The following is a 15,489-nucleotide window of genomic DNA, read 5'->3' as shown; positions in this document are numbered from 1 at the left end:
TCCCAGACTGTTAATGTATTGATGTTGTAGGCCCAGCACCAACCTCTGAGGATCACTGCTCACCACTGATTACCAAACAGAGTAACACCCATTTATCCCAACTCTGTGCTTTCTATTAGTTAGCCAATCCTCTGTCCATGCTGATACATCACCCCCATTCTGTGCATATTTATGGATATATGGATTCGCCAGTCCTGACGAAGGGTCTCGGCCCGAAACGTCGACAGCGCTTCTCCTTATAGATGCTGCCTGGCCTGCTGTGTTCCACCAGCATTTTGTGTGTGTTGTTCATATTTATGGATATGTCTTTTATATGGCACCTTATTGAACACCTTCTGGAAATCCAGGTAAACAATGTCCATCTGTTTCCCTCTATCCACTGCGTTTGTTATATGTTCAAAGCAGTTATAGGCAGGTGGTCACACCAGGGCCACGGGAGACAGACAAATGGGTCACATTCAGGAGAGGGAAGGGGAAGAGTCAGATACTAGATACTGTGGTTGTCCCCCTTAACAATAAGTACTCCTGTTTGAGTACTGTTGGGGGGGGGGGGGGGGGGGTGGAAGACAGCCTACCTGGGGGAAGCAATAGTGGCTGTGCCTCTGGCACAGAGTCCGGCCCTGTGGATCAGAAGGGTAGGGAAAGGAAGAGGAAGGCAGTAGTGATAGGGGACTCTATAAGTAAGAGATCAGACAGGCGATTCTATGGAAGCAGGAAAGAAACTCGGATGGTAGTTTGCCTCCCAGGTGCCAGGGTCCGGGATGTTTCAGATCGCGTCCACGATATCCTGCAGTGGGAGGGAGAACAGCCAGAGGTCGTGGTACATATTGGTACCAATGACATAGGTAGGAAAAAGGTCCTGAAAACAGACTACAGGGAGTTAGGAGAGAAACTGAGAAGCAGGACCGCAAAGGTAGTAATCTCGGGATTACTGCCTGTGCCACGCGACAGTGAGTATAGGAATAGAGTGAGGTGGAGGATGAATGCGTGGCTGAGGGATTGGAGCAAGGGCAGGGATTCAGATTTCTAGATCATTGGGACCTCTTTTGGGGCAGGTGTGACCTGTACAAAAAGGACGGGTTGCACTTAAATCCCAGGGGGACCAATATCCTGACGGGGAGTTTTGCTAAGGCTGCTGGGGAGAATTTAAACTTGAATTGTTGGGGAGGTGGGAACTGAACAGAAGAGACTGGGGAAGAAGCTGTTGGCTCACAAATAGAGAAAGCTTGGAGACAGCGTGTGAGGGAGGATAGGCAGATGATAGAGAAGGGACGCGCTCAGACCGATGGTCTGAGATGTGTCTATTTTAATGCAAGGAATATTGTGAACAAAGCAGATGAGCTTAGAGCGTGGATCAGTACTTGGAGCTATGATGTTGTGGCCATTACAGAGACTTGGATGGCTCAGGGACAGGAATGGTTACTTCAAGTGCCAGGCTTTAAATGTTTCAGAAAGGACGGGGAGGGAGGCAAAAGAGCTGGGGATGTGGCACTGTTGATCAGAGTTAGTGTCACGGCTGCAGAAAAGGTGGACATCATGGTGGGATTGTCTACGGAGTCTCTATGGGTGGAGGTTAGGAACAGGAAGGGGTCAATAACTTTACTGGGTGTTTTTTATAGGCCGCCTAATAGTAACAGGAATATCGAGGAGCAGATAGGGAAACAGATCCTGGAAAGGTGTAATAATAACAGAGTTGTCGGGATGGGAGATTTTAATTTCCCAAATATCGATTGGCATCTCCCTAGATCGAGGGGTTTAGATGGGGTGGAGTTTGTTAGGTGTGTTCAGGAAGGTTTCTTGACACAGTATGTAGATAAGCCTACAAGAGGAGAGGCTGTACTTGATTTGGTATTGGGAAATGAACCTGGTCAGGTGTCAGATCTCTCAGTGTGAGAGCGTTTTGGAGATAGTGATCATAATTCTGTCTCCTTTACAACAGCATTGGAGAGCGATAGGAAGGGGAATTATGAAGTTAACAGGCAGGAACTTGAAAAAGGTAAACAGAACTCGGATCCACAGCAACCACTACATCATCGTGTGCCAGTTTCCAACTGCCTAAAATCGAGGAAAAGCTTTGCTACAGTGGAGGAACCACCGCATGGAACATCCCCCCAAAATACAGGATTGACCTCTGGCAACAAACAGAAGCCAGAACGTCACCAAACACAGTGCGAGACCCGACAGGAATGCGGCCAGACCCCGCGGGGGGGCACTGTTTGACAGACGGAAGGGGTGCACTCTCATCGGAGTGAGAGCGGGAGTTTGTAGGACGGGAGACAATATGGTGAAGTGGGGTTTAAAGACCAGTGAATCCTGTGAGTGTGGCAAAAGGGTGCAGAACATTGAACACGTTCTGTGCCACTGCCCACTCCCACCTGATTAAGCTGACACTGGCCTGCTCAACGTCAACCAAACAACACCGGAGTGGCTGGCTGTCTGGTGTGACAAGCTAGTGGGAACAGATGTTCTCAGCGAAAGGCATGGAAAAAATGTGGCAATTGTGCAGGGGATATTTGTGTGGAGTTCTGCATAGGAATGCTCCAATGAGACAGGGAAGTTATGGTAGGGTACAGGAACCCTGATGTATAAAGGCTGTAATAAATCTAGTCAAGAGGAAAAGAAAAGCTTATGAAAGCTTCAAAGAGCTAGGTAATGTTAGAGATCTAGAAGATTATAAGGCTAACAGGAAGGAGCTTAAGAAGGAAATTAGGAGAGCCTGAAGGGGCCAAGAGAAGGCTTTGGCAAGCAGGATTAAGGAAAACCCCAAGGCATTCTACAAGTATGTGAAGAGCAAGACGATAAGATGTGAAAGAATAGGACCTATCAAGTGTGACAGTGGGAACGTGTGTATGGAACCGGAGGAAATAGCAGAGGTACTTAATAAATGCTTTGCTTCAGTATTCACTATGGAAAAGGATCTTGGTGATTGTAGTGATGACTTGCAGTGGACTGAAAAGCTTGAGCATGTAGATATTAAGGAAGAGGATGTGCTGGAGCTTTTGGAAAGCATCAAGTTGGATAAGTTGCCGGGACTGGTTGAGATGTACCCCAGGCTACTGTGGGAGGTGAGGGAGGAGATTGCTGAGCCTCTGGCAATGATCTTTGCATCATCAATGGGGTCGGGAGAGGTTCTGGAGGATTGGAGGGTTGCGGATGTTGTTCCCTTATTCAAGAAAGGAAGTAGAGATAGCCCAGGAAATTACAGACCAGTGAGTCTTAATTCAGTGGCTGGTAAGTTGATGGAGAAGATCCTGAGAGGCAGGATTTATGAACATTTGGAGAGGTATAATATGATTAGGAATAGTCAGCATGGCTTTGTCAAGGGCAGGTCGTGCCTTATGGGCCTGATTGAATTTTTTGAGGATGTGACTAAACACATTGATGAAGATAGAGCAGTAGATGTAGTGTATATGGATTTCAGCAAGGCATTTGATAAGGTACCCCATGCAAGGCTTATTGAGAAAGTAAGGAGGCATGGGATCTAAGGGGACATTGATTTGTGGATCCAGAACTGGCTTGCCCACAGAAGGCAAAGAGTGGTTGTAGACGGGTCATATTCTGCATGGAGGTCGGTAACCAGTGGTGTGCCTCAGGGATCTGTTCTGGGATCCTTACTCTTCATGATTTTTATAAATGACCTGGATGAGGAAGTGGAGGGATGGGTCAGTAAATTTGCTGATGATGATGTATGATGCCAATGTATTGATGCAATTGCAAAAAAGACATTCACTGTATTTTATTAGGATTTCTACAGCTGTACTGTGGATGTGCTCTCATCCTAGATTTAACAGCCTCCATCATCCCACAGATTATCACCCTCTCTCATCCCACATAGCATCCTCCCTCCTCCCTCTATTTATCTCCTAACTCATTACACCGAATACCACCTTCCCTTATCCCAAGATTCTCTTCTCCCTCATCCACATACCATCGTTCTACTGATTTACCACCCTCCTCCTTCCCACTGATTATCCCCTCCCTCACCCTACTGATTATCATTCTCCCTCATTCCACTAACTACAAGTCCTAATCATCGACTGATTACTACCCTCCCTTTTTCCACTGATAATTCCATAAAACCATAAGACATAGGAGCAGAATTAGGCCATTTGGCCCATTGAGTCTACTCTGCCATTTCATCATGGCTGATCCAGTCTTCCTCTCAGCCCTAATCATCTGCCTTCTCCCCGTCTTCCTTCATGCCCTGACCAATCAATAATCTATAAACCTCTGCGATTGTACGGATGACTCACTGGACTGAAAAGCTTGAGCATATAAACATTAAAAAAGAGGATATGCTGGAGCTTTTGGAAAGCATCAAGCTGGATAGGTCACCGGGACTGGATGGGATATATTCAGGCTACTGTGGGAGGCGAGGGAGGAGATTGCTGAGCCTCTGACAATGATCTTTGCATCATAAATGGGGACGAGAGTGGTTCCGGAAGATTGGAGGGTTGCAGATGCTGTTCCCTTAATCAAGAAAGGGAGTAGGGATAGCCCAGGAAATTATAGACCAGTGAGTCTTACTTCAGTGGTTGGTAAGTTGAGGGAGAAGATCCTGAGAGGCAGGATTTATGAACATTTGGAGAGGCATAACATGATTAGGAATAGTCAGCATGGCTTTGTCAAAGGCAGGTCATGCCTTATGAGCCTGATTGAATTTTTGAGGATGTGACTAAACACATTGATGAATGTAGAGCAGTAGATGTAGGGTATATGGATTTCATCAAGGCATTTGATAAGTTACCCCATGCAAGGCTTATTGAGAGAGTAAGGAGGCATGGGATCCAAGGGGACTTTGCTTTGTGGATCTAGAATTGGCTTGCCCATAGAAGGCAAAGTCTGGTTGAAGACAGGTCATGTTCTCCATGGAGGACGGTGACCAGTGGTGTGCCTCAGGGATCTGTTATGGGACCCCTTCTCTTTGTAATTTTTATGAATGACCTGGATGAGGAAGTGGAGGGATGGGTTAGTAAATTTCCTGATGACTCAAAGGTTGGAGGTGTTGTGGATAATGTGGAGGGCTGTCACAGGTTACAGCGGGACATTGATAGGATGCAAGACTGGGCTGAGAAGTGACGGATGGAGTTCAACCCAGGTAAGTGTGAGGTGGTCCATTTTGGTAGGTCAAATATGGTGGCAGAACATAGTATTAATGGTAAGACTCTTGGCAGTGTGGAGGATCAGAGGGATCTTGGGGTCCAAGTCCACAGGACACTCAAAGCTGCTGCGCAGGTGGACTCTGTGGTTAAGAAGGCGTACGGTGTATTGGCCTTCATCAATCGTGGAATTGAATTTAGGAGCCGAGAGGTAATGTTGCAGCTGCTGTATTTAGAACGCTGGTCAGACCCCACTTGGAGTACTGTGCTTAGTTTTGGTTGCCTTACTACAGGAAGTATGTCGAAACCATAGAAAAGGTGCAGAGGAGATTTACAAGAATGTTGCCTGGATTGGGGAGCATGCCTTATGAAAACAGGTTGAGTGAACTTGGCCTTTTCTCCTTGGAGTGAAGAAGGATGAGAGGTGACCTGATAGAGGTGTATAAGATGATGAGAGGCATTGATCGTGTGGATAGTCAGAGGCTTTTTCCCAGGGCTGAAATGGTTGCCACAAGAGGACACAGGTTTAAGGTGCTGGGGAGTAGGTACAGAGGAGATGTCAGGGGTAAGTTTGTTATGCAGAGAGTGGTGAGTGCATGGAATGGGCTGCTGACAAAGGTGATGAAGGTGGATATGATAGAGTCTTTTAAGAGACTTTTGGATAGGTACACGGAGCTTAGAAAAATAGAGGGCCATGGGTAACCCTAGTAATTTCTAAGGCAAGGACATATTTGGTACAACTTTGTGGGCCGATAACACGTTCCTTTGCAGATTCAGAAACATACTGTTCAAGAAAGCCATGACAGATGTATTCAATGAAGTCCTGCCTCGACCAACTTGCTTCCTCAACACCACCTGTCCCATACCGACTCCTGTAGCACACCACTATTCACCGGCAGCCAACTAGAAATGGCCGCCTTTGTTCCCACTCTTTGACTCCTGCCAGTCAGACAGTCTTTTATCCATTCTCATATCTTTCCCTTAATAAACACGGGCTCCTACTTTGTTGAGCAGCCTCATATACGGCACCTTGTCAAAAACCTTCTGAAAATCTAAAGAAACAACTCTTCTTTGTCTGCCTGTTATTTCCTCAAAGAATTTCCTCACAGATTTTTCAGGCAAGATTTCTACTTAAGGAAGACATGCTGATTTTGGCCTATTTTATCATGTGCCTCCAAGTATCCTGAAACCTCATCCTCAATAATAGACTCCAAAGTCTTTCCAACTACTGAATTCAGGCTAACTGGCCAATTTCATTGAAATATTGTACCTGATGACACTAGATGAGAGGTCAGATCACCACCACTATCCATCTCTGCCTCATACTGTCTAAGCATGACTGTGAAGGCTCGAGATTCCTTGTTTCAAGTTACAGCTGGATGTGTCTTTTGTTCCCTTTCTCCTCTTTTCATCTTGATTCCTTGTAGCTAGTCATTCTACATATTGGGTCCAAAGAGTGGTCACCACAGTAATTACACCTGTTATCTGAGTCCAAAGTGAACTCTTGCTGCCATGTGATATTGAATGTTGTTCAGGAGTAGGAGCTCTGGATGAAATTGCTCATCACATCTAATTTATGAAGGTCAAAGGCGGCTCTCTGACTGAAGACATTGAATGGCATAGTGTGGGGAATGAAGGTGTAACAAGTCTTTAAGATTTGGGAAGTACATTTATTCATTGATCTTCCAGGGATCTGAAGTCTGTTAACTGACAAGGGACAGCATAGAGCTCACTTACTTGGTGACTATTGCGATGCTCACACCAAAGACTCCCGTTTGTTTTCGTGATGGTAGTCGCTTCAAACTGAACTCACGACTGGTGAATTTCATTGACAACTTCACCTCAATCTAGAAAGAAAATAAAATCATTGAAATTTAATCGGGAGCATAAATACTTTAAGACATTCAATTATATTCTGTGTACTTCAAGAACTATTAGAGTTGCCATTTGGCAACTGCAGCTCAAGCTGGTTGGATGCCTATAGTTCTTACTCATTTCTTGGGCTAAATTCAGGTTAGTGGAAAGTGATAAAATGTAAACCATGTTACTAATCGGATCAAAGACTTCAGTGAAATTAGTTCTCACAATTAGCAACTGGTAGCAAGTGTTTTTATTACAAAGGCCCTATAATTTGGCCGAAAATACCAATCTTGATCATAGTTCCATTGAATTTTATGGATGAGTTAAACTACAATAGTTTAGAAATGCATTACAATTTGTTTAAGGATTGTAATGGCAGCAATTATTTGACACTTATATCAGGCTGCAGAACAGTTCCCCATCCCCACCCACACACCACCCTCTCTGCACCACCCCTTCCATAATAATACCCTCTTATCCTTCTGGCACCCTCCCTTCTACTCTGATCCAAAACAGAGGTTCCGATCCCATCCTGGGCTCTCACATAAAATGAGGCTTTCAGCTATTCAGTGGAGTCTGGGTTGGTGAAAAACGTGGTCACCCTTTTACGTAAACACCTGGAGGTTCAGCTCTGAGCAATGTAGTGCGGGACCCTCTTTTCCAGTGAGCAGCCAGTTATGGCATGAACTTTCTGTCTGAGGTTAGACCATCCAACTCAACATCTTGTACAGGAACACCTGACTTATGAATGAGCATTGGAAGACCAGAGCACCCACAGGAAACCCACCCGGTCACGTAGGCAGCGTACAAACTCCTCACAGACAGTGGTGGGACTCAAACATCAATCTTACAGCAAGCGCTGTATTAGTGTTATGCTAATTGCTACACTACCATGATACCCCGTATAATGGCATGGAAACTGGCCTTCTGGCCTAACGTCCACACCAGCCAAATCTTTCTAAATTTCTCCACTCCGAGTTAGCACTCACTGATTTGAAACTTCATCTTTGTTACCAAAATCATCCCATACTATTTCAAAATAAGCCATCCCAAAAAAATAGCTTTCCTTTCCCCTAAACTAGTGCCAAAGCTATGAAGTGAAACCCATCCCTCGTGTTCAACTCCTAAGATTTTATTTACGTAATACCAATTTGCATGTAGCTCAGAAACTGTAAACTCTGTGGTGCTTCTTTTTAAACTGAGAATTCAGCTGCCTTCGTCCCTTAGCAGAAACTCTCTGTCCCGTTGCTGACAGTAGTCCCCAAATGGACCCAACAGCTGAATTCCCGGTGGGCAGCTTTGTAACACAGCGTACGGTACTCGCACTCATGGCCGCAGAGAACTGTGCCTTTCATCATTACTATATTGACCACAATTACTGTGAGATTCTTCTTCACTTTGCCAATCTCAACAAAATAAATGATTTACCGAAGTCTATAATGTGGATACTGAAGCTACGGTTAGCACGTTGCTTTTCAAAGCCTGCCAGCACCAATCGTGGTTGAATTCCCTTCACTACCTGTAAGCAGTATGTATGTTTTCCCCGTGACCATGTGGGTTTCCTCCCATAAACCAAAGACACATGGTTAGGGTTAGTGAGTGGTGGGCAATGTTACGTTGATGTCCAAAGTGTTATGACACTTGTAGGCAGCCCAGCACAACCCTCACTTATTTGGCTTGACGCAAACACCACATTTCACTGTGTGTTTCAACGTACATGTGACAAATAAAGTTAATATTTGATTTTTAATCCTTCATGGACAATATGCTAAATCTACATCATGATTTTAGGTTTGATTTAACTAAGGAAACACTACTTGAACCACTTAAGAAGTTCATCAGCCTTAACTAAATGGTATGACATTGAGAAGTTCAAGTGATCAGACAGTTAAAACCAAAGATTATTTGGAACTATACGTGGTAGAAATTTATTGTTGACAGGTCTGGATATTATACTTCAGAAAATAAGTTAAAGCCTTCAAAAGGTTAAAAGAGGAAGGTTACCCTTCAGTTTAACTTTTCAAAGGCCTTGATATCCTAAGGATTAGGGAGCTTCAGTTATAAAGAAAGCTGGAAATATTTGGAGTGATCTCCTAGTAACAATATTGGTTAGGATATGACATAATGTACAGAACACAAGGTCAGGACTTCAAAATTATTTGCTAAACAATGAAAGGGGAGATAAAGAAAAATTTGTTTTTGCGTTGATCTGAAACATTCCTCCAATTTCAGAGGCACTGGCAGCAGCAGAGGGCAAGTGGAGTCGCACCAGACATGGTGAGTTCTTTCTTCTTACGTGGGGGGGGGGGGGTTTCTTATCGGGTCTGTAAGATAGAGATAGGGTCTAGCGGAGCAGCTATCATCAGAGTGGGAAATTAAGAGGCTTTGACTCAAGAGGCTTCTCTAAGAAGAGGCTGAGGCCAAAGAAACAGGTAAGAAGGGTAGGATTTTTCTTTTGTTATTGCAGATTTGGTCTTGGTTGCCCGTAGGACAGTGCAGGCAGGATGGCAGATATGGCAGCGGAAAGCTCCTCCTGTCGGATGTGGGAGTTCATGGAACCTGATAGTCTCCCCGAGGGAAATGCAGCCAACTCCAGCTCATGAAAGACTACATTAAGGAGCTGGAGTTGGATGAACTAAGGATCATCCAGGAGGTAGAGCGATTGATAAGATATGACTTTTGAGCAGAATGCAGAATTTGGAGAGTAGATGGATGAACACCGAGAGGTAAAGAGAGAAGGAAGCCAGTGCAGGGTCCCCCTGTGGCCATTCCCCTCAGCAATAGGTATACCCCTTTGGATGCTGCTGAGAGGGATGACATACTTGGGCAAGGCAGCAGCAGCCAGGCCAATAGCACGATGATCAGCTCCGAACCTCGGAAGGGTAGGCTGAAGTCCAGCGGAGCAATAGCCATAGGGGACTCAATAGTTAGGGGGACAGATAGGAGATAAGGTGGAAATCTCCGGATTACTCCCAGTGCCACAAGCTAGGAGACAGACAGACATACTTTATTGATCCCAAGGGAAATTGGGTTTCGTTACAGTCGCACCAACCAAGAATAGTGGAGAAATATAGCAATATAAAACCATAAATAATTAAATAATAAGTAAATTATGCCAAGTGGAAATAAGTCCAGGACCAGCCTATTGGCTCAGGGTATCTGACACTCCGAGGGAGGAGTTGTAAAGTTTGATGGCCACAGGCAGGAATGTCTTCCTATGACGCTCAGTGTTACATCTCGGTGGGATGAGTCTCTGGCTGAATATACTCCTGTGCCTAACCAGTACATTATGGAGTGGATGGGAGACATTGTCCAAGATGGCTTGCAACTTGGACAGCATCCTCTTTTCAGACACCACCGTCAGAGAGTCCAGTTCCACCATCACAACATCACTGGCCTTACGAATGAGTTTGTTGATTCTGTTGGTGTCTGCTACCCTCAGCCTGCTGCCCCAGCACACAACAGCAAACAAAATAGCACTGGCCGCCACAGACTCGTAGAACATCCTCAGCATCGTCCGGCAGATGTTAAAGGACCTTCAGTCTCCTCAGGAAGTAGAGACGGCTCTGTAAGGTCAGAACAGGAAGATAGCGCAGATGAATGAGTGGCTGAGGAGATGGTGATGGGGGCAGGGTTTCCAGTTCTTGGATCATTGGTACCCCTTCTGGGGAAGGGCTGACCTAAACAAGTGGGTCGGGTTGCACCTGAACTGGAGGTGACCCAATATCGTGGGAGAGAGGTTTGCTATTGAGGCAGGTTTAAACTAGAATTTGCAGGGGGTGGGAACCAAAGTGAAGAGGCAGAGGTTGGGGCAGTTGGTGCACAAGTAGAGACAGTTTGTAGGGAGTTTGTGAGGGAGGATAGGCAGATGATAGAGCACTCAGCCTGATGGTTTGAGATGTGTCTATTTTAGTGCAAGGAGTATCAGGAACAAGGTGTATGAACTTAAAGCATGGATCAATATGTAGAACTAAGACATTGTGGCCATGACAAAGACTTGAATGCCTCAGGGGCAGGAATGGCTGCTGAATGTGCCGATCTTTAGATGTTGCAAAAAGGACAGTGAGGGAAGCAAAAGAAATGGAGGCATTGCATTGCTAATCAGGGATAGTATCACGTTTACAGAAAGGGAAGAAGTTGTGGAGGGATTGTCTACTGAGTCAGTGTTGGTGGAAGTCAAAAACAGGAAAGGCGCAATACCTCTACTGGTTGTTCTTTTTATACCCCCCCAACAGTAACAGAGACAGATTCAGGAACAGTGCAATAATAACAGGGTTGTTGTGATGGGTAATTTTAACTTTCCTAATATTGACTGGCATCTCCTTAGAGCAAGGGGATTTGGATGGGGGAGTTCGTTAGGTGTGTTCAGGAAGGATTCCTGACGCAGTATGTAGATAAGACAACTTGATCTGGTATTGGGAAATGAACCTGGTCAGGTGTCAGATCTCTTGGTGGGAGAGCATTTTGGAGGTAGTGATCACAACTCTCTCTTTTACCGTAGTGCTGGAGAGGGATAGGATCAGACAATTTGGGAAAACATTTAATTGTACAGGGAGATATGATGCTATTAGGCAGGAACTTGGAAGCAGACGTTCTCAGGGAAATGCACGGCAGAAATGTGGCAAATGTTCAGGGAACATTTGCCAGGCATCCTACATGTACAAAGGATGTAGAAAATCTAGTTAAGAAGAAAAGAAAAGCTTATGAAAGGTTCAAGAAACTAGATACTATTAGAGCTCTAGAAAATTACAAGTGTGCCAGTCAGAAGCTCAAGAATGAAATTCGGCGAGCTAGAAGGGGCCATGCGAAGGCCTTGGCGAGCAGGATTAAGGAAAACCCCAAGGCATTCGACAAGTATGTGATGAGCAAGAGGATGAGCCGTGTGAGAATAGGACCGAACAGGAGCGAGAGTGGAAACGTGTGCATGGAGCCGAAGGAGGTAGTAGAAGTACTTAATGAATACTTTGCTTCAGTATTCACTAGAGAAAAGGACCTTAGCAATTGTGGGGATTACTTACAGCAGACTGAAACACTTGAGCATATAGACATTAAAAAAGGGGATGTGCTTGAGCTTTTAAAAAGCATTAAGTTAGATAAGTCGCCAGGTCCGGACGAGATAAACCCCCACGGTACATCGCTAGGAAGTGAGGGAGCAGATTGCTGTGCCTCTGGCAATGATGCTTGCATCATCAATAGAGACGGGAGAAGTACCACAGGATTGGAGGGTTGCAAATGTTGTTCCCTTGTTCAAGAAAGAGAGTAGAGATAACCGAGGAAATTATAGGCCATTGAGTTTTACTTGAGTCGTTGGAGAAGATCCTGGGAGGCAGGATTTATGAGCATTTGGAGAGACATAATCTGATCAGGTATGGTCAGCATGGCAGGTCATGCCTTACACATTACCACGTTCAGATATAGCCCAAGGGCAGAGTGAGAGGCACAGAGATAGAAGATCATTCACAAACTTTAATGCCAACAGTGTTAAAGGGAAAGAAAACAGTAAACCCTAGGCCAAATGGGGCCGTTAACAAAAACTCTCAAATGGAAAACGAAGCCTACACTGTGGCTGAAAAGAACAACTAAACATTAAACGAATATCGCTAGTCTTCAGAGTCTGGTGACTCGAAAGTCCATTTTCTCACGGAAGGCCAAATACAAACAGGCAGCGAAGCATTGCTTTGCTCTGTCCAAGTCTCGACAAGCACTATGACGACAAGTATGGAGTTAACTATCACAATTAAATAATAATTAGCTGACACGTGCAAATACACAAGAACAATTACCATATTTACTGCGCTGCCGAATCCATGGTTGTGTCCGGGGCCCCCTCTCTAGACATCCCTTGGGTGCCACAGACCTTTCTCCACTGGAAGTCCTGGATCAGTGACTTGTCCAAGATGTCCTTCACCAGGATCCAAGTACATTCTTCTGGACCGTACCCTTCCCCATCGACTAGGTACTGGACCTTACCACGTACCCGGCGAGATGCCAGGAGGTGCCGCACAGTATAGACAAGGGAACCACCTACCAGGCGGGGGGGGGTGAGGTGACTGGGGCCAGGGGAGAGGTAGTAACTGGCTTGAGTTGAGAAACATGGTGGATCCTCAGTGATGCTGGTAGATGCAATCTATAGGACACCTTGTTGACAGCCTTTTCCACTACAAACGGTCCCACATAGCACGGTGCCAATTTCCGGTTCTCGACTTTCATGGGAAGATCCCTTGCTGCCAACCAGACCTCCTCTCCTGGTTTGAATGGACAGAGCCGATCAGCCTGCTGGGAATGGTGTTTCTGGACGCTCAGCAGAGAAGCCCTGGCTCGTCTCCGGGTGCACTTGTAGCACTGGATCAGCTGTTCAGCAGCAGGAACTCCTATGTCGATCTCCTGATCAGGGAAGAGCGGGGTCTGGCATCCCTTCTGGCATTCAAAGGGAGACATACTGGTGGAGGACGACTGGAGGTTATTGTGGGCGATCTCTGTCCAAACCAGTTGGGAGCTCCAGGACGTGGGCTTGGAAGAGGCAAGGCATTGCAGAGTTGTCTCCAATTCCTGGTTCACTCTCTCAGCCTGGCCATTAGATTGGGGGTGGAAGCTGGCCGTGGCTCCTACAAGAGAGCAGAAAGCCTTCCAAAAGCCGGAAGTGAACTGTGATCCACGATCAGACACTGTCTTGAGGAAAACCATGGAGCCTGAACACATGTTGAACCATGAGTGTGGCAGTCTCACGAGCCGATGGGAGCTTGGGGAGGGCAATGAAGTGGGCAGCCTTGGAAAATCGATCCACAATGACCAAAATGGTGGTGTTTCCATTAGACAGGGGCAAACCAGTGATAAAATCTATTGAGAGATGGGACCAGGGGCAGTGGGGCACGGGCGGTGGGGCACAGGCAGTGGACATAACAGACCCACAGGACGCTGGCGTGATGTCTTGTTCCGAGCGCGGATGGGACAGGCAGATGCAAAGTTGTGGACATCCTGGGACATAGATGGCCACCAAAATTGTCTCTTTATAAACTTCTGAGTCCATTGAATTCCTGGATGTCCAGTTGTGCGGCCCTCACCTCTGCCTCTATTCCCCAGATCACCGGAGCAGCGAGCGAGGAAGAATGGGCTCTGGACCGGCATTGTCCTCAGATCCGTCGGGAGAGGTCGTCAGCCTTTATATTCTTGCTTGGAAGTAGGTATGGGCGGTGTCAGAGGTAAGCTTTTCACACAGAGAGTGGTGGGTGCGTGGAATGCACTGCCAGCGAAGGTGGTCGAGGCGGATACAATAGGGTCTTTTAAGAGACACTTAGGTAGATACGTGGAGTTTAGAAAAATAGAGGGTATGCGGTAGGGAAATTCTTAGCAGTTTCTAGAGAAGGTTACATGGTCAGCATTGTGGGCCAAAAGGCCTGTAATGTGCTATAGATTTCTGTTCTAATTTATGTTTGACGTATGGAGGGATCGTGGAGTCTATGTCTATAGCACCCTGAAAGTGGGAACACGAGTGGATCGATGGTACAGAAGGTGTAAAGCATACATGCCTTCACTGGCTGAAGCACTGAGTATACTAGTCTGAAGCTGTATGAAACTTCATTAAGGCCACATTTGTAGAGCCTTTCTTTTACCTTAGAAGAAAACATCTAATACAGAGGGCAACGACTTTAGCAGAAAGTTTAAAGGAGACACGTAAGGCATATTTTTGTTCTACTGAGAGTAGTAGGTGTCAGCGATGCACTGTCTAGATAGAGAAACTGACTTTAATGGCAATGTTTAACATTCCTTTGTATAGGTTCATGGAAAGGCAGGAATACAAGGAGAACGACCAAGGCAGACAGGATTAGTTTAGTTGGCATAATGTCTGCACAGACATGGTGAGCCGAGGGCAAGATCGATGTGCTTTATATGTTCTGTTATTGAAAACTGATTCTACAAGTATAATCAAACAATAATCTGACAGGTGAAACAGATAGGAGTATGGGGCTCAAGCAACTGGTTTTACTGAAATCCAGCACATGCACGATAAACCAGACAGCCTCCCTCAGTACACTAATGTTTTGTTTGCTGATACCGGTGGCCTCACTACGTTAGGAAACCAAGTAAAATTATCCTGGCCTGAAGTGTCCACTGTAATCTTTTCCAGATGCTGCCTGGCCTGGTGAGTTCCTCCAGCATTTTGTGTGTGTTGCTCGTAAAATTATCTTTTAAGTTTACTTGATTCTAATTCTGATAGCCTCCTTCAAACTGTCCATCTGCCTCAACGCAGCCCGCCCTCTCTTTGATTCTGCTTTCACCACTTCAGACATCCTTTTTGAGTTATTTTTATATTTCCTCAGCTTCTCTATTTATTTTCTGCTTTTTTTCTTTCTTAGAATGTACTATCTCACTTCATTTTTTTTGTAATTTATTTTTTTATTGAAGTTCATCATCAAACAAACATTTCCATAAGATGTATTTCAGACATTGTACATATATATCATATAATCATATATATCACAAATCTCCACAAAGTATTTATCTGAGGTATACACTCATAGAAAAGAGTGGA

The 15,489-nt window shown here is 45.4% G+C and overlaps 1 protein-coding gene across 2 annotated transcripts in view; it reads right to left on the bottom strand.

The window, feature by feature from the left end:
- Positions 1-15,489, bottom strand: part of LOC140732900 (breakpoint cluster region protein) — a 381,893-nt gene that overhangs the window by 49,553 nt on the left and 316,851 nt on the right. For both annotated transcript variants that reach the window (XM_073055571.1, XM_073055572.1), the window contains one exon: positions 6,837-6,946. In XM_073055571.1, the coding sequence (XP_072911672.1) occupies positions 6,837-6,946 (110 nt within the window). The remainder of the gene's footprint in view (positions 1-6,836; positions 6,947-15,489) is intronic.

Source organism: Hemitrygon akajei, chromosome 9 (genome assembly GCF_048418815.1).
Source record: "Hemitrygon akajei chromosome 9, sHemAka1.3, whole genome shotgun sequence".
In the NCBI taxonomy this organism is placed as follows: Eukaryota; Metazoa; Chordata; class Chondrichthyes; order Myliobatiformes; family Dasyatidae; genus Hemitrygon; species Hemitrygon akajei.
The sequence above is the reverse complement of the archived record's forward strand: the minus strand, read 5'-3'. Positions and strand labels throughout refer to the sequence as shown.